Source organism: Arabidopsis thaliana, chromosome 5 (genome assembly GCF_000001735.4).
Source record: "Arabidopsis thaliana chromosome 5, partial sequence".
In the NCBI taxonomy this organism is placed as follows: domain Eukaryota; kingdom Viridiplantae; phylum Streptophyta; class Magnoliopsida; order Brassicales; family Brassicaceae; genus Arabidopsis; species Arabidopsis thaliana.
This window is the reverse complement of record NC_003076.8, coordinates 24,406,417-24,430,525: the sequence shown is the minus strand read 5'-3', so window position 1 is coordinate 24,430,525 and position 24,109 is coordinate 24,406,417. Positions and strand designations below refer to the sequence as shown.

Below are 24,109 nucleotides of genomic sequence, written 5' to 3'. Positions count from 1 at the left end.
GAAAGTCAAACGGTCAAATTAAAATCTGTTTTCGTCTCTTTCCTCCTCATATATCGCCATGCCTTCCTCTCATCCATTTCTTGACTCTCAAGATACACAACAATCTCTCTCTCCCCAAAAAGAAAAAGAAAAAAAGAAAAAACAAACAAACCCTAATTCTCTCTTTCTGTCTCCTTCAATTGTCTAATGTCTCCTTGATCCATCCTGATCTCAAGACAATTCTTTGCAACGTTGTTTTCTTGGAAAATTTTCAGGGATGGGAAGGAGAAATTCATATTTTCCAGGGAATTTTGTTCCATTGTTCTTCGTGTTTATCGTGTTGATTCTTCAGCAAGAAAGAGTGATTTGTCAAGAAGATAGAAGCTTGGATAATCCCGCGGCTAATCGTCTCTATAACCAATTCGTTTTCGACAAAATATCGAATCTCACCGAAGTTTTTGAGGATGACATCAAAAGAGAGCTCGGATTCTGCATTACCAATGTGTTAGTTTCAAAATGGCATTAACCTTTATCCTATAGCATTGAAGATGTTTATGTTATTGTCTTTGTTTCAGAAAAGAAGATTATAACGAAGCCTTTAATTTCTCTACAAAGCCAGATTTCTTAAACGCATGTGGTAAAACCACAAAAGGTATATTTATACATCCTCTGTTTCATTGACAGAAGCCGAAATAATATTTTAATTTTGCTGATGTTTTTGGTTTGAGAATAGGTGACATGATGCAGAGGATATGTACGGCTGCAGAAGTGAGAATATACTTCAATGGATTATTAGGAGGTGCAAAGAGAGCTACTAATTACTTGAAACCGAACAAGAACTGCAATCTATCTTCATGGATGTCTGGATGTGAGCCTGGATGGGCTTGTCGTACTGCTAAAGATGTGAAAGTTGACCTTAAAGACGACAAGAATGTTCCTGTTAGAACTCAGCAATGTGCGCCTTGTTGCGCAGGTTTCTTCTGCCCTCGTGGTATCACCTGCATGATCCGTAAGTTAACCTCCTTTAAACATTCAGAAACGATGAAAGATTCGGTTGTTGATCCATTTCTAATGTTGTTTCCTCACTATGATGTGAAGCTTGTCCTTTGGGAGCTTATTGTCCAGAAGCTAATCTGAACAGAACAACAGGATTATGCGACCCGTAAGTCTTGTTTTTGCTCATTTTTCTAAGTTTGTCTTGAACATATGGTAAGATTGCTGCAGGATTATTGTTTTTGCAGATATCATTACCAGCTTCCTTCTGGTCAGCCAAATCATACTTGTGGTGGAGCTGATATTTGGGCTGATATTGGTAGTAGTAGTGAAGTTTTCTGTTCAGCTGGATCCTTTTGTCCTTCCACTATCGACAAGCTTCCTTGTACTAAAGGGTAACTAACTAAGAATGATTTTCATTACTTTCTTTGAAGATTCATCTTTCTCTAATCAGGTAGACTAATCTTTTGTTTTCTCCAGACATTACTGCAGGACAGGTTCTACTGCAGAACTGAGTAAGTGATGTATTTTGTCCAAACAACACTACTTGTTATATCAGAGATAAAGAAGGAGAAGCAAAGAACTTACGGTGTCTTTTCTCTGATGAATATTTTGCAGATTGTTTTAAGTTGGCAACGTGTAATCCAAGATCAACAAATCAGAATATCACAGCATATGGAATCATGCTTTTCGTGAGTCATAATTGATCTCTCCTTAGTTTCATCTATTTTGTTGGTTATTTCTGATCATTTGACCCTTGGTTATTGTACTGTGTAGGCCGGGCTAGGTTTCTTGCTCATAATCTTATACAACTGCTCTGATCAAGTGCTTGCAACGAGAGAAAGAAGGCAGGCAAAATCCAGAGAAAAAGCAGTGCAGAGTGTGCGTGATTCGCAATCGCGAGAGAAATGGAAATCTGCCAAAGATATTGCAAAGAAGCATGCAACCGAGCTGCAACAATCGTTTTCTCGAACATTTTCGAGGAGGAAATCTATGAAACAGCCTGATTTGATGAGAGGTTTAAGCCAAGCAAAACCTGGATCAGATGCTGCTTTACCACCAATGCTAGGAAGCAGCTCAGACACTAAAAAGGGAAAGAAAAAGGAGAAGAACAAACTAACAGAGATGTTACATGACATTGAACAAAACCCTGAAGATCCTGAAGGGTTTAATCTTGAGATTGGTGATAAAAACATTAAAAAACATGCTCCAAAAGGCAAGGCCTTGCATACACAGAGCCAGATGTTCAGGTACGCTTATGGCCAGATTGAAAAGGAAAAAGCAATGCAGGAGCAGAACAAGAACTTGACTTTCTCTGGAGTTATCTCTATGGCTAATGATATTGATATAAGAAAGAGACCTATGATTGAAGTTGCTTTTAAAGATCTTTCAATTACTTTAAAAGGAAAAAACAAACATCTTATGAGATGTGTGACCGGAAAACTATCACCTGGACGTGTTTCTGCTGTGATGGGTCCTTCTGGAGCCGGGAAAACAACTTTCCTAACAGCTTTGACAGGCAAAGCACCAGGTTGCATCATGACTGGAATGATTCTCGTAAACGGCAAGGTTGAATCAATTCAATCCTACAAGAAGATTATAGGTTTTGTACCTCAAGATGACATAGTCCATGGAAACTTAACAGTGGAGGAAAATCTTTGGTTCAGCGCAAGATGCAGGTTAGCTACTTTTTTGCTTAATGAAAATCTTATTCAACTGTATGCATAATCTCATTGGTCACTGCATACAGGTTGCCTGCAGATCTCCCAAAGCCGGAGAAAGTTTTAGTTGTGGAAAGAGTCATTGAGTCACTTGGCCTGCAACATGTTCGAGACTCTCTTGTAGGGACTGTGGAAAAGAGAGGAATATCAGGAGGTCAGAGGAAAAGAGTCAATGTGGGTCTTGAAATGGTGATGGAACCATCACTTCTGATATTAGATGAACCAACTTCAGGCCTTGACAGTTCATCTTCTCAGTTACTTCTCAGAGCTTTACGTCGTGAAGCTCTTGAAGGAGTAAACATATGTATGGTTGTCCACCAACCCAGGTTCAACATATTTACTCTCCCATTTGTTAATACTAAAGAGACTATTAGATCTTATTCTCATTTTATCCTCTCTCTCTGCAGCTATACTCTTTTTCGGATGTTTGACGATCTGATACTTCTAGCAAAAGGTGGACTAATATGTTATCAAGGACCAGTCAAGAAAGTTGAAGAATACTTCTCAAGTCTCGGGATCGTTGTCCCTGAACGTGTGAATCCGCCTGATTACTACATTGACATATTGGAAGGTATACTAAAGCCAAGCACAAGTTCAGGAGTTACTTATAAGCAGCTTCCAGTTAGATGGATGCTTCATAATGGGTATCCAGTTCCTATGGACATGCTTAAAAGCATTGAAGGGATGGCTTCTTCTGCTTCCGGTGAGAACTCTGCTCATGGAGGAAGCGCTCACGGGAGCGTTGTAGGAGATGACGGAACATCTTTCGCTGGAGAGTTCTGGCAAGATGTCAAGGCAAATGTTGAAATCAAGAAAGATAACTTGCAGAATAACTTCAGTAGTTCAGGTGACTTATCCGAAAGAGAAGTTCCTGGTGTGTATCAGCAATACAGATACTTCTTAGGAAGGTAGATCCCTTCCAAATACTTGCAAAATCAATCGATTCACAGAGAATCCTTTTCTTAACCTCGATGTGTTTGCTTTGCAGGTTAGGTAAACAAAGACTACGAGAAGCAAGGACACTAGCTGTAGATTACCTAATACTTTTACTTGCTGGTATCTGCTTAGGAACGCTTGCTAAAGTGAGCGATGAAACGTTTGGTGCCATGGGATATACATATACAGTTATTGCTGTTTGTAAGTAGAAACTTTCAAGCTATTTTGACAACAACTTTGCTTCTTTCATCTATTCTGGCAACAATTTTTTGTTTTTTTCAGCTCTCTTGTGTAAGATTACTGCATTAAGATCTTTCTCTCTGGATAAACTACACTATTGGAGAGAAAGCCGAGCCGGAATGAGCAGCCTGGCTTACTTCCTAGCGAAAGACACAGTTGATCACTTCAACACCATCGTTAAGCCGCTTGTTTATCTATCCATGTTCTACTTCTTCAACAATCCAAGATCAACAGTTACAGACAATTATGTTGTCCTCATCTGTCTTGTATACTGTGTGACTGGTATAGCTTATACCCTGGCCATACTTTTCGAACCTGGTCCAGCTCAACTAGTAAGTGTCTCATCAATGCTGTTGATAGAACCAAAGACTCGGACTAGAAAGCTCTGTTTCACTTCTTGACCCAAAAAAACATCTCTTCCTCATTTTCTTTGTGCAGTGGTCAGTGTTACTTCCAGTGGTTCTGACTCTAATTGCCACCAGTACAAACGACAACAAAATCGTAGATTCAATCTCAGAGTTGTGCTACACGAGATGGGCTCTAGAAGCATTTGTGGTATCAAACGCTCAAAGGTTGCAAACTTGATCTCTCCCTGTTATAAAACTGCATTGCAACGCATATATCTGCAGTCTTTAGAGTTTAGACCATCTTGCTTACTCTTCCGTATATATTTCAGATATAAAGGAGTTTGGCTTATCACTCGGTGTGGATCACTGATGGAGAATGGATATAACATCAAGCACTTCCCTCGTTGCCTCGTCTTCCTGACATTAACCGGTATCTTGAGCCGCTGTGCAGCTTTCTTTTGTATGGTAACTTTCCAAAAGAAGTAGCTTTACGTTCCCATAACCTCTTCCTTCTATACCTGCAAATCTGGGAAAACTCGAAAATACCAATTTCTTCCCTATAGAGGACATAGAGAAATCACAAAGGTTTTACAAGAAAGAACACATCGTTTGCAGAAGATAATAGCCCTGTTACGCTGTTCATAGGTAGTTCCATCATCAGAGTTTAAGAGTTTCCTACCTGTAATTCTTCGTGTTGTACATCTTTCTTTTGCTTTAGATATAACATAGATTATCACCTGTTTCGTATCGATTCTGTTTTATACACCAAGTAAAAATGTAGAAGCATATAGAAGAAGCAATGAGAAACCTTCAAGAACTTCCATTACTTTCTTTGCTTAAAGTTAATAACATTGGTATTTTGTTTAATCTCATCAGCAAGACTTTTTAGATCTTAGGACAGCAAAAGAATTTAACTTATTGTTATGCACTGGAAACGAAAGTTGAAAAAAAAAAATCTTATTTCCAAATGAGATCACCCATGAACTTAAGTGCGGGAACCCCTCTTATCTCTGCGTCTAGCAATGGCGATTGGATCAATTTTAACCCCGAAAGTTCTGTATCATTCTGAATAAGTCCAAGCACACGCGTTTGTTCCTGAAACATCAACAACCATATCACATTAAGTCACAAGCAATGGCTATGCCTATAGTATATACTAAACAGATACTGAATTAAAATCAAAAGTTTCAGTAACTTTTGCTTGCAGAGAGTTTGTAGATACCTTTCGTCTTATTGAGCAAAATTTGCAATCGGATTCAGATTGAGGTAGAAGCTGATTAACAATAAGCCGGTGGACTGGCACATTTTCTTTTCTTAAAGATGCATGTAACCTTGAAGACTCGTTTATTGCCATAACCTAAAGGGAAATATAATAGCCAAGTGAATATGTAACCAAATGTACCCAGGATTCCAAGAAGATAATTTCCAAGCCAGGTGTTCTTCTTAATACAAATTAATGATCTTTAGGAACAAGTAAAAGAATGGTGTTACCGTTGGGATGGTTACAATAACAAACTCGGTAGTGTCCACATCACGGAAAACATTTCGAACTTTCTCCATCCTCTCTTTCAGTTGATCTAACTCGTTAGGCTGTTAAAGCAATGAATGTTCAAAATTTGAAAGAAGGTGAAGGGGAAGTAATGGTTCAAGGGAAAACCTATACTTACAAGTTCTTTTTGTTGTATCTCTTTTTTGCCAAAGACCAACTTAAAGGCTGAAGCTGCTGCAGTGATTTTCTTCTTGAGCTGAATAATCAAACAATCCAGTTAGAAACAAGTACCCTAAACATATCAATTGTGTAAGCAAGCCACAACCAAAGGCTATATTTCATCCTCAAACCTTAGTTATTTTGCTAATGGATGAATCATAGAAGTCTGGGAGGGAAAGAAGCCGCAGAGTATGCCCCTGCAAGAAATTATTTGGAATCAATCAGATTAACAAACGCATCATACTCTAGGAGCCGTACAAATTAGAAAGAAACAAAATAACTAACCGTGGGAGCAGTATCAAAAACTATACGAGTGAACCTACTGTATTCTGGTGCCTCCATAAATTGAAGAACCTGGAATGAGATCTCAACATTAGTAATTAACATGAATAGTTTTCACTTTTCAGGGGAATTCTGAGAGGGATAAGTGCCTTGGAAATAGCTGCTATTTCGTCAATACCAGGAGAGGCAGCGTTGAGCATATCTTCAAGATTTAAGTCCCCTAACTACCAAAAATGAACAACACAGGTAAGACATAAATGAAGTTTTCCAATCATAATGGAGGCTTGGAAAATCAACAAGAGAGAAAAGGAAAATGAACCTCGCCGGCAAACATTCCGAGCCCCATGCTATCCATCATATTTTTCACACTTTTATCGCCCGTCTGACGTTTTATCTCGTCCTTCATTATCTCAGGTGTGATCTGTTTCAACATGAGAAGAAAACTCAGCAACATATGTAAGGTATCCCGGAGTTTGCAGAGACAAGTAGTTTTTTAATCACCTCAAGAGCAAGAAGTGGAGAATCAACACCTTGAACGGGCTTTAGGACTCCTCCTGACAAGTCCTGGATTTCAAAACAAGAGATTAGCTGATGCCTGAAAACATAATCCAAGCGAAAACATAGAGAACCAAATAAAAAATTGATACCTGGGAAAAAGAATCGCTCAAGGAGTGAGCAGGGTCAGTAGAAACCACAATGGTAGGATGACCGTGGCTAGCAAACTTAACCGCAAGAGAAGCAGCACAGCTCGTTTTCCCAACACCTCCTTTACCACCCAGAAGATAATACTTCCGCTGATTCACAGATACCATCTCATTAAAATGAGAAGCTCCTTCAGCAAGAGTAGCTAATGATCTCACTACACAAACAAACAAGAAACCAAATATCAAATGACAGAACTTTCTATATGCAGAATCACTTGCTTCCGTGGATAAAATCACAGTTCAACAGGCTACAGAGCAAGGTGAACATAGCTTACTCTTCATTATGTGATCCAAACAGCAATTTATTTACATATTCAACTACATGTTTCTCATGATAAACCACAACTCATCTATTCACCAATCAGTAAAGTTCTCATCTTTCAACTCCACAGAGAATCTTGAAGTCATGTCATCACTCCAAGAGGACACAAAGATCAGATATTTGCAATTAATAACGTTCCCAATTAACGAGAGTTCTTACAATAGTAAGAGTCAAGTCCAAAACTCAAACCAAAAATGGATCTGAAAACCATAGTCAACTCTGCGGAGAAAATTCTAGCTAAACAAAAGAGAAGAGACGGTGATGAAGAAATGTCATAAAGTTTGAATTTTTTTGCAGAGAGAGCAACAAGGGGCTACCTCGAAAGAGTGTTCCGGAGATTCTGTCACCGTGAATTTGAGCATTGAAGGAATTGAAACCCAGAGTTCCTGCGACCCGGTGGAGAGAGATTGAGCTAGTACTTCGAGAAACACGATTGAGGAGAAGTAAAGCCGCCATTGAAGAATTCAGAATAGAAAAAAGGGATGAACTTTTCCCGGATAATCGAAGAAGTAAGAATCACTCTGTTTTGGACGGAGCCGGCGACGGAAGAAGGGCTTTGCGAGGGTTTTAGGAAATAAATTATTTTTCATAAATTATTTTTTTTCTTTTTTTTTTACTATTAGTATAAAATAAAAATATGTTAAAATTTGAGTAATCACTTTGTAAATGAAAATTTTAACTTTCAAATATGAAAATTGTTCTTTCAAATTTGAAGAAAAACTGCTTATTCAATTCATTTTGGCCAAAATAAATTAAAAAGGTAAAATAAAGTTTCACAAAAAGCCCTTACAAGTTACAATTCAACCTAATTGTTCATAAAATGATTAGTGAGCTAAACTCATAATTTAATGGATTAAAACCATCACCACCAAAAACCTAATCTTTACGTCGCAACAAAGGTCCATAATAATCATAAACCGGATATTAAAAATATATGTAAAAAATGAAAAATGTTTTTATAATTAAAAAGGTCCCAAAATTATTACCCACCACTCTCTATCTCAATGACGGTTAAGAGCATCAGCTTTGAAAACTGCTTCTCGTCTTCCCTCACCAAACAACCCTCTCACGATCGCTCTCTTCTTCATCTTGAAGCCAAAGCTAATATATCTCAATATGTCTCATTCTTCTTCTGTTAACCTCCTTCATTACCATTACCTTCCTCCTGATTTTAACCACTCTTTCCGGCTCTGTCTCACTGCTCCATCTTCCTCTCGCTGGTCTAGTCCCGACGATTACTGCTCCATCTTAGCCATGCCCACCACAACTCTCCCTGGCTCTATCTCTCCCTTCAATGTCCCTCATAGTGTTGTGAGTTTTACTTTCAATGCTTCGTAGTTCTGATCATTCATATGTTGATTAATTTTTGCGTACAACTTTAATTTTATAAAATCTTTAATCTAGTGGTTAGTTGTTCAAAGATATCGTGTTAATTTGGGTTACATGCACCTTGTTCTAAACCTCTTTCCATATATAGGCTACATGTCCGGATCGATTTATGCGTCTCTTTCATTCACATTAAGCTGATCAGTAGCTTCTGCATAATTCTATTGTTGTATGAATGTCTACGTTTTGAATAAGTTTTTCTCATTTTTTCTCATTTGTAAAAGAAGAATCTATGCTTAAGTTGGGAATTTTTTTGATGTGTATAGAGGACGAAAAAGCCAAATGGGCAGCAGAAAAAGGAAGAAATAGAGAAAGAGGTATGGGAATCCATAAAATTAGCTTACGTACTTATGTTTATGTCTAGGCAAACATCAAGTGATGTCCTTATAAATATGTATCTAGATCAAGGTATTATAGGTGTCCAATCAAGTTTTCGGTTCAATTTTATCTTTATAATTAATAAATAAAAAAATCGTAAATACATTAGATCGATTAGCACTCATGCATGGTATTATTATAATCAAGAACCAAACGAAATTGAAAGATTATGGTATTTCTGATTCTACATTTGTAGTTTTTTTTTTACTTTTTAATTATGAGGTTAATATTTTTGTTGTTAATGAAATTAAAAAAAAGTATTGATATGATAAATCGTTAGGTGTGGATGTTACGAGAGATGCTGGATCAAGAAGAAAAGACACGTGAGATATTGGAACAAGTCCAAAAACATCAACTTCCTTCTTCTTCCTCTTCCCTTACTCTTCCTGCTTCTCTCCCTCCCAAGGTACGTTTTCATTAGTAACACATATACGTGTATAGTGTTCCAAGTTTGGCTAGTGTAAAAAAGCAGCAAGACTTTAATATATGTGATGATATTAACATCATACACATATTTTTGGTAACGTTGCTTTTAAACCAAGTCTCTGGTCAACGAAAAATATTATTGTTAATTAACACTATTATATGTCTACATGAAACAAAATGGTTTGATCATAAACAAAGATACATTTATTGTGAAAATAAAAAGGTCTTAACATTTTATTAATTAAGCGGTAAAATGTTTAAATTTACCTTAACACTTTGTTATGGGTGCAGATGAAGGAACTTATAACGGAACTATCAATCGTAGAAGGAGAAATCTCAAGACTAGAAATTCAAATAAGCCATCTTCAGATAAATCTCAAGCAAGAACAAGACGAAACTTTGAAACAAGCTACAACAAGTTCTTCAAGACGAGCATGGCAAACTAGTGAGACTTACAAGGATGACAACATAAACCCTTATCAAGCTCCAACATTACCAAAATACCCTAAGCTCCCACCTCCAAGCCCTATGGTAAACAAAGGCATGATGAAGAGTGAAAACAACAACACCAAATCTACTACTAGTCATCATCAAGAGAATGCAACATTTGGTACAAAGACATTGCATTTCATCAACAAAGCTATAAAAGGTGATTACGCGATTGAAAGCTTCCGCAAGTCTAACGAGAAAGTTGGAGTTGTTGAGAAGGAAAATCATCGGTCGGTCCAACATGAAAATAAGGTGCAAGAGAATATGAAAATGAAAAAGATTAGGACGATGAAATCGCCTTCGCCTCTACGTGAACCTAGATATACCTCTCCTAATAAGGTCCGATTTTCTTATATGATCCTTTGTTTGAAACATATGTTTGATTCGTTCAATTAATTTTGATTTATGATTTATTTCAGCCTAATAAGGATCGTGTAGCAGCACTTGATGCATCACTAGACATTCCACCAAAATCTTTATCAAGCACAATCTTGATGGAAGACGGCCAAAACATTCAGAAGTGGCACCCAAACAAGCTCGCCGAGAACATCATGAAGTGTCTCAATTTCATCTACGTTCGTCTTCTTAGAACCACAAGAGTCATGGAGCTAGAGAAAACAGGACCCATCTCGAGATCCACTAATTTCTCTTTGAGCTCAAGAAGCTTTAGGGTCGACAATGCAACCTCAAGCTTGTCAAAATCGATGAATCTTGTGTCTTATAAGGAATCAAGACAACAAGATCCTTATGGAATATTTGATGTAGAATCATCTTTGGCAAGAGACATTGGTCCTTACAAGAATCTTGTTATCTTCACTTCGAGTTCTATGGATTCCAAGTGCATTTCAAGCTCTAGCTCGGTTTCTTTAATCCAGAAACTCAGGTAAGTGTTGGATTTTATTTTTGAGAAAATGTTATCTACATCGATGAAATCACATAAATATATCGTTAAATGCAGGGTACTGATGAACAATCTTGAGACTGTGGATCTAAAAGTGTTGAGCCATCAACAAAAGCTAGCGTTTTGGATCAACATGTTCAATGCTTGTGTTATGCATGTAATATTTCTTCGATATTTTCACTGATTACAAACATATTTTAAAAAAAATCTTCTTCTTTTTTTCATTAATTATAAAGTCAATACCATATACTCAACGGATATCTTAACTTCCGTGTATGAGCAGGGATATCTACAACATGGAGTTCCAAAAACTGCTGAGAGATTGCAATCTCTTGTATACAATAAGGTATGTTTTTCTTTTTCGGTCCTTCTCATATAAACACTGATGAATTAAATAACTCAAATTTGATATAATAATAAAGTATAAACTATAGGCTACAATGAATGTCGGAGGCAAAAACATAAGTGCTCATACCATAGAGCATTGTATCCTAAGGAAGTCTACATCTTCTACAATGACTCAGGTATATACATATCTATCATTTTAATGTATATGAAGCCTCTTCATGTTTAAGATCAAATTCGATAAGCTGATATATATTCAAATATAACTGTTATAGGATCGACACGAAGAAATGATTATTCGTAAACTATATGGCGTAGAAGCAACGGATCCTAACATCACATTTGCTCTATCTTGTGGAACTCGATCTTCTCCTGCAGTAAGTTTATATATATTAATTCACTGTTAATCTGGCAATTAGTGATTTATTAGTGTACGTAGTATTGTTCATATTCACTATATATACAAGGGTTAATAAGATTATCATAATTTTCTTATCGATAAGTTTTTCTTAATGAATGTTATATGGTAAAATGATATGGCTATCATGCACAAATGGTTAAAAGCTATAAAACTAAAAATTGAAGGTGAGGATATACACTGGAGAAGGAGTGACAACGGAGCTAGAGAAATCAAAGCTGGAGTATCTGCAAGCCTCGCTGGTGGTTACCGCGGCTAAACGGATAGGCTTGCCGGAACTTCTCCTGAAACATGCCACCGATTTCGTGGTGCTCACGGCGGATGGTGGTACTGGAGAGATGGAGCAGTTAGGATCTTTGGTGAAATGGGTTTGCAACCAATTACCAACCTCTGGATCATTGAGAAAATCAATGGTGGATTGTTTTAAGAATCCAAATTCCAAAGCTTCTTCGTCCTCCTCCGCCGTTGAGAAGATACCTTATGACTTCGAGTTTCAGTATCTTTTAGCCATTTAGGGTACTACTACTAATTTTTTATTCGTTTATTTGTGAAAATGTTGTGTTTCAAATAAAAATATCAAAATTTGTTTGTTTTTTTATTATGAATATGTTTGATTGTAATATGACGTGTATATGTTTGAACATAATCATCGTATATCTTATGATCCTCCCGAGTAGATTATAAGATTGATATTAATCAAACCTTCTAAGATGTTGTACTGTACGAAATTAAGAACTCTTACTAAAGAATATTTGTATTTGTTAAAAGATACAGGTTTTAAATATTATTTAACATAACTCTATAGTTCCCATGAACTTAATCTTGTGTATCACAAAATTTTAGTTTCATTAAAAAAAAAAATATTTATAGAGAATGTTTCGATGTCAACCAAAAAATGTTTGACGATATATATGCACTCTCGTGATTTTTGAGATTTTTAATACTCTCGTGATTCACTCAGCTTTAGTAATACTTTAAACTAAAGATGAACCAATATATCCTTGACAATGAATTTCTTGTTGCGTTATCCAAAATAGTATATTAGGTTGCTTTGTTGACCAAATCGTTTATCTTTGACTTCACATTATGTCTAGCTAGAATCATTTAAATAAAAACCATATTTATGCACAATGACTTTTTTTAATAACATTAACACTGAAAATCCTACTAATCAAGGCATGTAAAATGTCAGATATTTGGTATATGATTAAATAACAAAAAAAGTTCAAATGAAGATGAGATAATCAAGAAATGCATACGAGAGACAATGTCACACACTCACAGAAAGAAAAACTAACAAACAGATTTGCCCAAAAAAAAGTTCTTTATCAAAGAAAACAATGAAATAATTTCGATTAACGAAGGATGATTAATGGCAGCACGTTTCTTCTGTTGATAAAGAATACTAGTTAGGAAGCAAAAAGGGTATGTAATGTTTTAAGTTCAAACAAAACGGCGGCGATTTAAGTCAGAGAACTCAATGGAAGATTCAGCGCAAACCAATGAGAAACTTTCAGCTTTGACATGTTATCCAAATCCTTGTTTTTTTTTTAGTTTAAATCATAAGAAAAAACAATTAACGTTTTTCATTTGACATTTCACTTTCTCATCGCTGTCTCTGTATAAAATAATATCTATATATGTATGTGTTGCGGATGATTTTTTATTTTTATTTTCGTTAGAAGAAAATAAAGAAATATTATGTCACATGATACGGTGGATGCAAATAAATGAGACCGTTTATTAGGGGGGCTTTTACTATGGGGGATTGACTTTTGGTATGTGCAAGTGTATTCTTTTTGCATTTCGCAATCTTCGTTTGGTTTTTGTATACAACAAAGCATTATCTTATTAATTACATATTTCATCAGAACTCCATATAGACGAATTATCAATTACAAAAAAGGGAGTTCAGACTACCATTACGTATGATTTAAACGAATAAAATGATATCACGAAAATTAACATGACAATAGAATAAAATGATATAGCTAGTGTAATTTTTTTAAAAACAGACAAATATGTTACAGTATTAATCAAAAAAGAACACCGATAATTGAACCAATTTATTTATATTGTGCCATCCATCATTTTGTAAAAAAATGAAAAATAAATAAAAGAAGATAGAATTTGGCTATTTAATTTACAAAAAAAAGAGAATTCTCAAAATCTCATTAATTATTAAGATATTTTGTTTTGGACATGGGTTTCTCCATGATATTTTTGTGTTTTCTCTAAAAACTTGTTATTTTTTTTTTTTAATTTTCCTATGATGGTTGACACCCTGTAATAGACCACAATTTCAATATTCTCCACCTAATGAATGGGTTCTAATTAATGGCTATGAAGGTTTTTGCTTTATCTTTGTCCCCTCCTTTATTTTCCTATCCTCAACTCATTTCTCTTCGCGTTTTCTTCTCTTTTTCAACCAAACTTAATGCATTTCCTTATCAATTTCCTCTATTGTATAAAAGAGTTACTACACTTCCATAAATTTATACCCATAGTCCCATACCTTCACACATACACATGCACATTGTTTAAATAGTTTATCAACCGCCCATCGTTGAAATAGTTTAACCTAATTTCAAAGCAATGACTTCTATGCATGTAAGAACTTATTACATCATTCGTTAACTTTCATAGAATACCAAACTAATGCACTAAAGTACAGAGAAGCCTTCTTGTACTCAAATATATTTTGGTGCATTTGTAGAAAGACTTATTTAAATAACAATATAAAATAAAAGCTATACTAGAATCTACTATATAACTTCCAAAATTTGTTTCAATAATTATTTCAGGCCTAAACTTAGGATTTGGATTTTTGTTTTATACATGTAAGTAGTTTTGTTTTCTCCGGAGTAGTTGTTATACAATTTAGGTAAAAGTTGGTGAACCATCAATCTATGACTCTGTCTATTAAATTCCATGGAAAGAGTCCTTGCTTGCGGGACGAAGGGAATCCAATACAATATGCATATTTGATCATATAATAATCCAATTTCATTCATGTTGTCATATGTTTAAGATATGATCATGAACATTAACTGTTTTGCCATAACAGCTTAAACTAATTTTGCAAGCGAAGGTCATGTAGATTGTAGAATGCAATATATGAAATATACAGTAATAAATAGCAATTGCCCAAATTACTTGACATTATTAAATAGGTAAATAGTGTAGTTGCTAAAAAAAGCAAATAAGGCAAGGTAGCTAATTTTTGTAAAGTCAACAACATCATTAATTTAGTAGATTGTATGCACAAGGCATGCATTGATTAATTCCAACTACTTCAACGGCCATGGCTTAAATCTTACAAGTTTCACGGTAAGTTTCCATCCTTTTTTGGGTATATGAGACCTAATCAAACGCTAAGCATTTACTATAATATTAGGCAACTTTCTAATTAAAGGAAACAAATATTAGATGCATCCATGGAATGAGATTATTGCGTAGAAATTAGGAAATCCTTTCTTAAGATGGCAAACAAAAAATATAAAATGTACAAAATAAAAGTAAATAATTCTCTATGAATTCTCGGTTAGATAAATTGTCAAAATATGATGTCATAATTTGGAAACTATAGTTATTATGTCAAGACCATTAAATCATTTATTACCAAAACGGTGTCGTATTTATATAATTACTGTAAAGTAAAGCGGCGTATCAAATCAAAACCAAATTGAGAAGTACTTAGTATTAATTAAGGAAACAAAAATAATGAAGAAAAAAAGTAAAAGTCGTATGTGACCAATTAAAAAAGGAAACTCAAAAACCAAAGAAAATCAAAGGTCAAATTTAACTTTGGTATAAATCCCAAGTTTTCATGATTAAACACATTTACCAAATTACCCTTCACTCATCCTAAAAAAAAAGGTCAAAAACTTCACCACCGTCTCTCTCTCTCCTTCTCTCTTCCTCTCTCTGCGCAGAGAAACTTTGCAATTTGCAACACATTCATTAACCCAATCTCTTCTTTAGCTCAAACATATCTACACAAGAAGATAAGAAGCTTAAGATTCTCTCCACAAAACAAAAATAGTTATCAGATTCACAAACAAAGCCATCAAATTTCATCATTGATTTGTTCAATAAGAAATGGGAAGCAAATGGCGAAAAGCAAAGGTGGCTTTAGGTCTCAATTTATGTCTCTACGTTCCCAAAACGCTTGAAGATTCTTCTCCTCCAAGAAGATCCGACGACGCCGTTTCACTTTCTCCGGTTATTGTTCAAAGACCATCAACGCCGACTCCTTCCTCCTCTGGTCTCCGATTACCTCGTTCCATGAGCAAATCCTCATCAAAGGTTTGTCCTTTACGTTTTTAAGAATTGCGGGTTCGTCACAATCATTGAAATTGACATAAAGTTTTGATTTTTATCTCTAGGGTTGAATTTTTCTTTCATTGTTTGATATTTTGTGCCAAATTTTGTGTTTTTTTACTTACAAAAATGGTAAAGTTTGATTTTTTCGATTATGGGTCACCGTTGGATTACCGGATCCTTGTGTGGTTCAAATTTGTGATTTGGTTAAGCAGCAAATCCAAGGGCTAATCTTTCTTGGGAGTCTAAAAAATTAATTTTAATTTAGTTTCTACTAGCTGTTATTGTATCTAAACTTACTTTATTATTTGTTTAATTATTCAACTAATTTGCTTTCCTATAAAGTGTTTGGATCTTCACACACATCAAATGATCTTATTAGTTGCTTTTATATGTTTCATAAAAAAATTAGATGTGTTTTTTCAACTACTATGACCCTCATATGTTTTGTGTCTATCATCAACTTAGAATCTGTCAATAGGTTTGTTGTTTTAGAGACCTACAGGCTTTGAAAGTATTGACCTTTTTGAAAACTATGGGTGAAAGTAAATAATGTCTTAAGAGGGCTAAATGGGGATTAGTAGATGAATATGTAGAATGATTAGTGAGATTAGTACACTTGGTAAAGGTCTCTCTTCCATAACCAACTTTATCTTATGATTCGAATCATTTTATCTTCATCAAGAATTTGACATTATAGCTGGCTTAAAATTGGCTTCTATTTGTTCTGTCTCTTTCCCCGGTTTATAGTGCCTTTTGTTTCTTTCTCTCTTTTTTGTTTTTGTTTTGTTTTTGAGTATAATTTTTCTTGGTAGTGTTGAAGAAAGATGAACAATTTGTTGTCATGTAATTATCAACTCTCCCAAATGGAGCCACTGTGGGGATAAAGTTTTTTGGCAATAGTCAAGTGCACTTCAAGGACCAATCTTTTTTTGGTTGCTTTTTTTACATTCAACTTTCTAATTATTATTGAAAGATACCCTTCTTAGTGTTCTAAATATCTACTGTGAATTAGATATTCTCCTTAATCTAGTATACTTTTTTGTTCATGTTATACATCTAGTTAAACTAAAATTGCATTTTCTAAATCCTAACCAAGATAACTGTTAGTATTAACCATGAAATTACATAACTACATACATAAGCATTTGGTTTAGCTTTTGAAGTTTCACACTTTCTTTAACTTTGCTTTGCATTGTTGTTTTCTTTTTCAAGTTTGATCTTTCTGGCGTTGAATTTACTTAAAAAGCTATTGATTACTGGTCTGGTTAAATCAATCCTTTAACTTTATAAAGTTGTGTCCTTTGTCTTTCCCTCTCTTTTATTCATTGTTCTTTTAATTGTTTGACCTGATAGATTCCAAAGTAATTTGATCATAGATTCCAAGATCCAAATTCTAACGTATAAACCATCTTTTTTTGTCCCAAGATTATTGAATGATCAAACGATTAGTCTTTGAGACTTTTTTTTTTCTTTTCCAGGTTATGGAAATAGAAAGATTCCATTTTTTTTTAATGTTTGCTCTTCTTTTTATGCATCATTCAATAATAGAGAGGTCATAGTAACAGAACCAAATGTGTCAGAGACTATGACACAATCTCACTTATGTCAGGTTTCTTTGGATTCTTGTAATTACTACAATGACCTGTGTGTGACTCTGTATTACGTGGATACCATTCTCTTCTGCTTTGTGGATACCATCAAACTAAGAACCTTTTTACACAATTTGAAAGCTCATTGTTGTATTCTGCTTTGTGAAATTTGCAGAAAACTTGTGCGATATGTTTGACGGCGATGAAAGCTGGGCAAGGCCACGCCATCTTCACAGCGGAATGCTCTCATTCGTTTCATTTCCAATGCATCACTACGAATGTTAAACACGGGAACCAGATTTGTCCTGTTTGTCGCGCGAAATGGAACGAGATTCCTATTCAGAGCCCTAATGCTAAGCCTAAATCTGGTGTCAAACCGATAGGTCGACCAAGGGATGATGCCTGGATGTCTATACCTCCAAGGAGGTCGTCCCCTATTCAATATACTTCACGGCCTGACTGTCTAAGGGTCTCCTCGATCTTTAACACCGAGCCTGCGGTTTTTAATGATGATGAGGCTCTGGAACATCAAGACCGTTCTGCTGAATCTGGTTTGGATAAACCTGGTGTTACTGGGACATTGGAAGTTAAAACATACCCTGAGATTTCGGAAGTAGTGAGATCGGTTTCATTCAAGGATTTTGCTGTACTGATCAATCTAAAAGCTCCTACTTCTTCAAAGTCCTCTTCAAATCCATCTTCGTCTTCTCGGGCTCCTGTCGATCTAGTCACAGTTCTTGATGTGAGTGGAAGCATGGCTGGAACAAAACTGGCGTTGCTAAAGCGAGCAATGGGTTTTGTGATTCAGAATCTTGGTCCATTTGACCGTCTCTCAGTTATATCCTTCTCCTCCACAGCACGTCGTAACTTCCCTCTTCGTCTCATGACCGAGACTGGTAAACAAGAGGCGCTTCAGGCGGTTAATTCATTGGTCTCAAACGGAGGGACTAACATTGCAGAGGGATTGAAGAAGGGCGCAAGAGTTTTGATCGATCGTAGATTCAAGAACCCGGTATCTAGCATCGTACTCTTATCCGATGGCCAAGATACATATACCATGACTAGCCCCAACGGTTCCAGAGGGACGGATTACAAAGCCCTTCTTCCTAAAGAGATCAACGGAAACCGGATTCCAGTTCACGCATTTGGGTTTGGTGCGGACCACGATGCTTCCTTAATGCATTCCATTGCAGAAAACTCCGGAGGTACATTTTCTTTCATAGAGTCTGAAACGGTTATACAAGATGCATTCGCACAGTGCATTGGAGGTCTTCTTAGCGTTGTGGTTCAAGAGCTATGCGTTACAATTGAGTGCATGCATCATCTGTTGAGGATTGGATCCGTTAAAGCTGGAAGCTACCGGTTCGATAATGGTCCGAATTCGAGAACCGGATCTATCGCAGTTGGTGATCTCTATGCAGAGGAAGAGAGGAATTTCTTGGTGAATCTCGATATCCCTATTGTCGATGGAGTTTCAGATGTGATGTCGTTACTTAAGGTTCAGTGCGTTTACAAAGACCCTGTGACGAAAGAGACGGTTAATTTGAATAATTCCGGCGAAGTAAAGATTCTCAGGCCAATAGTGATGACAGAAAGAAGACCTGTAGTGTCAGTTGAAGTTGACAGACAGAGGATCAGATTACGTGCGGCAGAAGCAATCTCTGAAGCTAGGGTTTTAGCCGAGCGCGGTGATTTGACTGAAGCTGTGTCGGTTCTCGAGACTTGCCGTGGGTTACTGACCGAGTCCGTGTCGGGTCGAGCCGGAGATCAATTGTGTGTCACACTGTGTGCAGAGCTGAAGGAGATGCAAGAGAGAATGGCGAGCCGTCAAGTATATGAGGCTTCGGGTAGGGCTTACGTGCTCGCCGGTCTGAGCTCGCACTCCTGGCAGCGAGCAACGGCGAGAGGCGATATGAGTGATTCAACTACAACTTCTTACCAGACGCAATCAATGGTGGATATGGTGAATCTCTCACAGACCATGACTTTCGGAATGCCTATCGCTAGCTCTAATTCGAGTCCGTCGGGGCAGAGGAAACTCCGGCAAGCTCTCAGTTTTCCGGCGAAGCCAAGGCCTAGGTGATTGATGGAAGGGCATAATGGGGATTTTACATTATGGATATTTCAATTTTCCCTCGTCTTTTTTGTTGATTTCTCTTAGTACGATTTGTTTTTTCAATTGGGAGGGTAGTTTAAAGCTTAATTTCTAAGTTTTGGGGGTATAAGTAGTATTAATAGCTTCTGGTGGGGTTGAAAAAAAAGGGGTAATTGTGGAAATGGTGCTTACTATATAGATAATATATATTGGCATTTTTAGCAAGAGTGACTTCTTTTTTTCTTTTTCTTTTTTTCAAGTATTATAATTTTGTTAATTTTGGGTATAAGCTTGTCAGTTTATGATTGTGGAGAAAATGTTATCCCATAAATAGTTAAAATTTTATATATACCTTTGCTGCCAAAAAATTCCATAATTTTCTCATTGTGTTTACTGTAGTATATATGATGATAAATTATTTCCCATGTAGTTTTTCAGCTACATTTTCTTTTGCTTTCTAACTTTCATTTTCATTCAAAACTTCCAATTTCCAACACTACTCCACAAAATTTAGTCAGCATCAAATGGTTGAATTGACGTTTTGTCATAAAAGAAAAAAAAGAAGGCAACAAACCGCCGTAAATCCACCGAAACGCAGCTAGTGGGCTTGATATAAGAGAAATCCAAATTAAATTTTCCAACTAGTGGGCCTGTAATGCCACTATATCTCTTTTATTTTTTATTTTATTTTAAAACATCATGTACAGTAGTTTGAAACTTTTGAATCATGTAGCAGCAAAAAAGAACTCTGGTTTATTCATTGTCTATTAAACTATCAATGACCAAAATTACATAACATTAATCCAATTTAAAAACCGAATAGTAGTAAACGTTACTTATTGAAATCGACTCATCTATCAATATCATCAACCGACCATGAATCCATGATAAACAAACAAAAACGTTAAGAAAATAATCATCATAACGACAAAAGATTTCAATTCAGTGATTAACAAACTTCCTAATTTTTTTGTGTTGACTTCCGGAAATGTCCTAAATTACTTTCTTACCACAACACAAACGTATAAAGTAATTATTATTTATATTCTTTTTATGCGTAATACAAATTTTGTTTGGTATTATAAAACTGAAGAGACTATAATATATAAATCGATATGCGACTTGCCTCACGTGCTGAAGCCTGTGTTATTGGATCTCAAGATCGATCTACCTCCAAATTCTCTCAATAAAGTCAAAACATCTATATTACTGTATAAAGTCAAATAGTTATTTATTAGAGATATCAATTGAAGAATTTTAGGTCATGAATAAAAAAGAATCTGTTGTCAGTCGAATTTAAAAAACTACGTCCTTCACTAAATCCCGCTCGACTAGTGAATGGCCGCATAGGACTATCTCATTTTTAATAAGTTGTTGGTCGAATGGTAAGTTTATGTTCCTTAATTAGATGACCATGATATATATGACCAAGGCCAAACATACTAAGCTAACGAAAAAATCAACGACTATATTGAAACTAGCCTAATTTGATGGACTCTTACATTGGAAAATTAATATTAGACAAGACAATAAGTCAATATATATATATATATATATATATATATAATGCAAGAAAAAAAAAACAGTTTCTAGTATGATCATTGATCAAGTGAGTTTGATATCTATAGTCGTACTTTAGACCAATCGGATATCAGGTTATCAGATCAGATTTTGACTCATTAGATGGCGACATTCTAAGAAGCACACAATAGAATATGATAGGTACGTTTCAAATTTACATTTTATATCTTCATTTACTGTATCCTGTACTTATCTGCTTAAATATATGTAGCAACGCTAAAATATGTATATGATATCACTTCTTTAGTTTGGATAATCGAATATCTTGTATGGTTACTTGGTTAGTTTGTATGGAACAACCCTCGCATATATGTGCCTCCTTATAGCACAGAGTTCGATCTACTCTAGATTTCACAATGATTGATTATTAAGAACTCTATATTTTTCTTCACATGCATGATGCATCAACTTGCTTCGGTGGCTTTTCTCTGCCAACACTATTACTTTTTTTTCTAAAGTCTTTCCCTTTTTAGAGATTTTTTGCAGTTATAAATAAAGGGTTATTAACTTATTATGGATTTCATCACTTTTAGTTATATTTACAAATTTATCATTTTCTTAAAATCTTACAAATTTGTCATTTATAAACAATGTTTATCATTTGTTTTGCTAAAATACATACTTTATAATAAATATTAAACTCTAAGAACAAACAGAACCAACTAAATCCAAATATTACGGGTGAAATACATATTAAATCAAATTTTTATATCCAGAGTAAAATTATAAGATATAAGATCTTTTAGCCAAAACAGCAAAATCCATAAATGCCCATAATTGATTCTATAAATAATAACAAAAAAAGATTCCACTATTTTCATGAGAAGCTAAAACTTAGTATTCATTGGCGTATATATTACTCATCTATATATAATTTAAACTCCTGTCAAATAAACGTCGTTGGTTTTAAATACTTATGAATCTTCTTAGCTCAATTAGTATATGCATATGTATGAAGTTGATCTTGTTTCAAGAACATGTGAAAATCATAGGTTAAAATCAAAATATGCGACATACATCAAACCTCTCAGCAAAAGGTAAACTTTTTTCTTTTGTTGACAGCACATAAATTATATAATTTTATAATAGCTAAGTTGATAACCTGTACATCGATTTTGAATCAGACATATATATGCATACGCGCATACACATTAGAAAGTGGTGTACTTGACACTACGAAGTTGACAAATACTAAAAGCTAAGTTTGGTGAAGTTCTAATAAGTAAATTACACTATACATATGTGTTCATATGTCGGTCCACATATATTAGGTACAATGGAACAACGAAGCTGCTTGGTCTTGAAAAACGAGTTGGTTTATGGCAAGTCAAATTACAACTCCTTCGGAAAAATATATTACCACAACATTTTCTATTTTTGGAGAGACCGGTCATCATAAATCAAATTTCGTTAGAAATTCACTTATATGTCTACTTTGTCTCCTAACTTTGTTACCCGCTGCCCAAAATTATCCTTTCCTCACCAAACATAAAAATAAGTAAATCGTACAACTAAGTAATTTGTTATATGGTGGGGTTTTTCTTTATTAAGGTTAGAAATGGTTTGTGGTCTTGATCAGTAAGATTTATGAAATAGTTTTCTTGTAATTAAATAGAAATTTGTAATTTTTGAATGTCATCTTTTTAGATACGTGAAAACTACAAAAATTACATGAGTTGTTAAATGTCCAAGAACTTCTTTCTGTATATATCCTTTACGTATATTGATGATTTGTGTATATAATGTACCTGATGAGTCTAAAGAAACAATCGACGTCAAAGAAAAAGATAGCAATCATGTTCACCGTATTTTCAATTGGGTGATGAAGGATAATTATATTCTTAAATAAAAGTCACACATGTGTGACCGACCTCAGAACTCCTAATCTAAGTAACAAATAAGTAAATACTGTTAATTAGTACTAATAAGAATTAAATAGCTTTGATAATAATGATCATGGATTAGCGACTAGTAATATGTTTGTACAATCCAAATAAAACATAAGGAAAATATTATCACTTTACATATAAACTTGGACTGAAGTGCTTATTGTAAAGACGGTCTAGAAAACAGGCTAGGCTATATACTCAAGGGTATAAATATCACAAAGCCAAAATCCAAACTTTGCGACTGTTTTGAAATTCTTTGTTGATTATATTGAAAGGATCAAATGTCATTTGGTACTATACTTTCAAAATCTGATCATTTTGCGTTATGAGACAAACGAATAATCTTAAGTGAAACAAGCACTCATGAGAAATGCAGCATCAAAGAAAACTGAGCGATCACTTGTGGTATATTAATGGGTCAGAGCACCAACACCAAAATAAATGTATTTGTAAAGTCTTTATACAGAGAAAGTGTATGTCTAAATATCTCCATGATAATTATATATCCAAAAATATAATTTGTTTTTATTGAATGTAGCTGGTTTGGAAGATTGAGAATGCGAAGTTATAAACTAAAATTATATTTTACTTTATTATGTTAGTTCAACAAACAATAATTTTTTTTAACATGAATATTTTAGAGAAAACTACATCGGTTTACCAGATCTAAATTCGACTGCACATGGAAGAACAAAATATTTCTTTAGTTATTAAAAAAGATGACAAGGGATTCAATCCAAAAAATATGGACTGAAAACTCCACGGGTTTAAGAAATTTATTACCTACCTTTTCAACCTTTTATTTTCTTAGTATTATTTTAATTTACAAATATTGGTCCAAAATGGAAAATTTCAGGTAAAATGTTCGGCTAAAATCCATTAAAAATTAGAATATTGAGATAACAAAGAAGCTATAATATATGCAAAAGGTGCAAATTGCTGCAAAGTTCAACTACGTTTCTCATGCAATTTGCAAAGTCAAACCATCGCTTGTCCGAGACATTTGTTATAAAATGTTTTTATACTCCAAACTTTCAATAACGCATTCTCTACT

At 34.9% G+C, this 24,109-nt stretch overlaps 4 protein-coding genes and 1 long non-coding RNA gene across 5 annotated transcripts; 3 read left to right on the top strand and 2 right to left on the bottom strand.

Moving 5' to 3' along the window:
• Window positions 1–112: 112 nt before the first annotated feature.
• ABCG28 (ABC transporter family protein) lies at window positions 113–5,071 on the top strand. Its single transcript, NM_125467.5, has 14 exons — window positions 113–483; window positions 555–631; window positions 713–988; window positions 1,078–1,141; window positions 1,221–1,367; window positions 1,453–1,487; window positions 1,591–1,664; window positions 1,750–2,651; window positions 2,723–3,019; window positions 3,101–3,601; window positions 3,682–3,830; window positions 3,912–4,201; window positions 4,308–4,441; window positions 4,546–5,071. The coding sequence occupies exons 1-14, from the start codon at window positions 257–259 to the stop codon at window positions 4,700–4,702; spliced, it is 3,330 nt and encodes a 1,109-aa protein (NP_200882.4). The 5' UTR covers window positions 113–256; the 3' UTR covers window positions 4,703–5,071.
• AT5G60730 (Anion-transporting ATPase) lies at window positions 4,986–7,840 on the bottom strand. Its single transcript, NM_125466.4, has 11 exons — window positions 7,550–7,840; window positions 6,854–7,065; window positions 6,708–6,770; window positions 6,526–6,627; window positions 6,356–6,430; window positions 6,210–6,278; window positions 6,056–6,121; window positions 5,884–5,961; window positions 5,708–5,806; window positions 5,439–5,573; window positions 4,986–5,311 (listed from the first exon to the last, which is right to left on the bottom strand). Exons 1-11 carry the CDS (start codon window positions 7,686–7,688, stop codon window positions 5,174–5,176), a joined length of 1,176 nt encoding a protein of 391 aa, NP_200881.2. The 5' UTR covers window positions 7,689–7,840; the 3' UTR covers window positions 4,986–5,173.
• A 411-nt stretch (window positions 7,841–8,251) lies between these two features.
• On the top strand, window positions 8,252–12,331 carry AT5G60720 (electron transporter, putative (Protein of unknown function, DUF547)). The gene is made up of 10 exons (NM_125465.3): window positions 8,252–8,543; window positions 8,885–8,935; window positions 9,277–9,402; window positions 9,714–10,250; window positions 10,331–10,794; window positions 10,870–10,969; window positions 11,096–11,158; window positions 11,247–11,336; window positions 11,433–11,534; window positions 11,743–12,331. Exons 1-10 carry the CDS (start codon window positions 8,349–8,351, stop codon window positions 12,088–12,090), a joined length of 2,076 nt encoding a protein of 691 aa, NP_568927.2. The 5' UTR covers window positions 8,252–8,348; the 3' UTR covers window positions 12,091–12,331.
• Window positions 12,332–12,820: 489 nt separating this feature from the next.
• AT5G08970 lies at window positions 12,821–13,355 on the bottom strand. Its single transcript, NR_143143.1, has one exon. It is a non-coding gene; the product is annotated as an other RNA (long non-coding RNA).
• A 2,025-nt stretch (window positions 13,356–15,380) lies between these two features.
• AT5G60710 (Zinc finger (C3HC4-type RING finger) family protein) lies at window positions 15,381–19,945 on the top strand. The gene is made up of 2 exons (NM_125464.3): window positions 15,381–15,883; window positions 17,666–19,945. Exons 1-2 carry the CDS (start codon window positions 15,677–15,679, stop codon window positions 19,571–19,573), a joined length of 2,115 nt encoding a protein of 704 aa, NP_200879.1. The 5' UTR covers window positions 15,381–15,676; the 3' UTR covers window positions 19,574–19,945.
• The last annotated feature ends 4,164 nt before the right edge of the window (window positions 19,946–24,109 follow it).

What these genes read in the sequence shown, in the direction of transcription:
- AT5G60710 (NM_125464.3), top strand. Translation starts at nt 15,677, where the DNA reads ATGGGAAGCAAATGGCGAAAAGCAAAGGTGGCTTTAGGTCTCAATTTA. An exon ending in TGAGCAAATCCTCATCAAAG is followed by an intron (nt 15,884 to 17,665) that starts GTTTGTCCTTTA and finishes TGAAATTTGCAG; the next exon opens with AAAACTTGTGCGATATGTTT.
- AT5G60730 (NM_125466.4), bottom strand. Translation starts at nt 7,688, where the DNA reads ATGGCGGCTTTACTTCTCCTCAATCGTGTTTCTCGAAGTACTAGCTCA. An exon ending in TTTTTGATACTGCTCCCACG is followed by an intron (nt 6,122 to 6,209) that starts GTTAGTTATTTT and finishes AATTTCTTGCAG; the next exon opens with GGGCATACTCTGCGGCTTCT. An exon ending in TTATTGTAACCATCCCAACG is followed by an intron (nt 5,574 to 5,707) that starts GTAACACCATTC and finishes ATTTCCCTTTAG; the next exon opens with GTTATGGCAATAAACGAGTC.
- AT5G60720 (NM_125465.3), top strand. Translation starts at nt 8,349, where the DNA reads ATGTCTCATTCTTCTTCTGTTAACCTCCTTCATTACCATTACCTTCCT. An exon ending in AGGAAGAAATAGAGAAAGAG is followed by an intron (nt 8,936 to 9,276) that starts GTATGGGAATCC and finishes ATAAATCGTTAG; the next exon opens with GTGTGGATGTTACGAGAGAT. An exon ending in TCAATGCTTGTGTTATGCAT is followed by an intron (nt 10,970 to 11,095) that starts GTAATATTTCTT and finishes GTGTATGAGCAG; the next exon opens with GGATATCTACAACATGGAGT.
- ABCG28 (NM_125467.5), top strand. Translation starts at nt 257, where the DNA reads ATGGGAAGGAGAAATTCATATTTTCCAGGGAATTTTGTTCCATTGTTC. An exon ending in AAGCTTCCTTGTACTAAAGG is followed by an intron (nt 1,368 to 1,452) that starts GTAACTAACTAA and finishes TGTTTTCTCCAG; the next exon opens with ACATTACTGCAGGACAGGTT. An exon ending in ATATACAGTTATTGCTGTTT is followed by an intron (nt 3,831 to 3,911) that starts GTAAGTAGAAAC and finishes TGTTTTTTTCAG; the next exon opens with CTCTCTTGTGTAAGATTACT.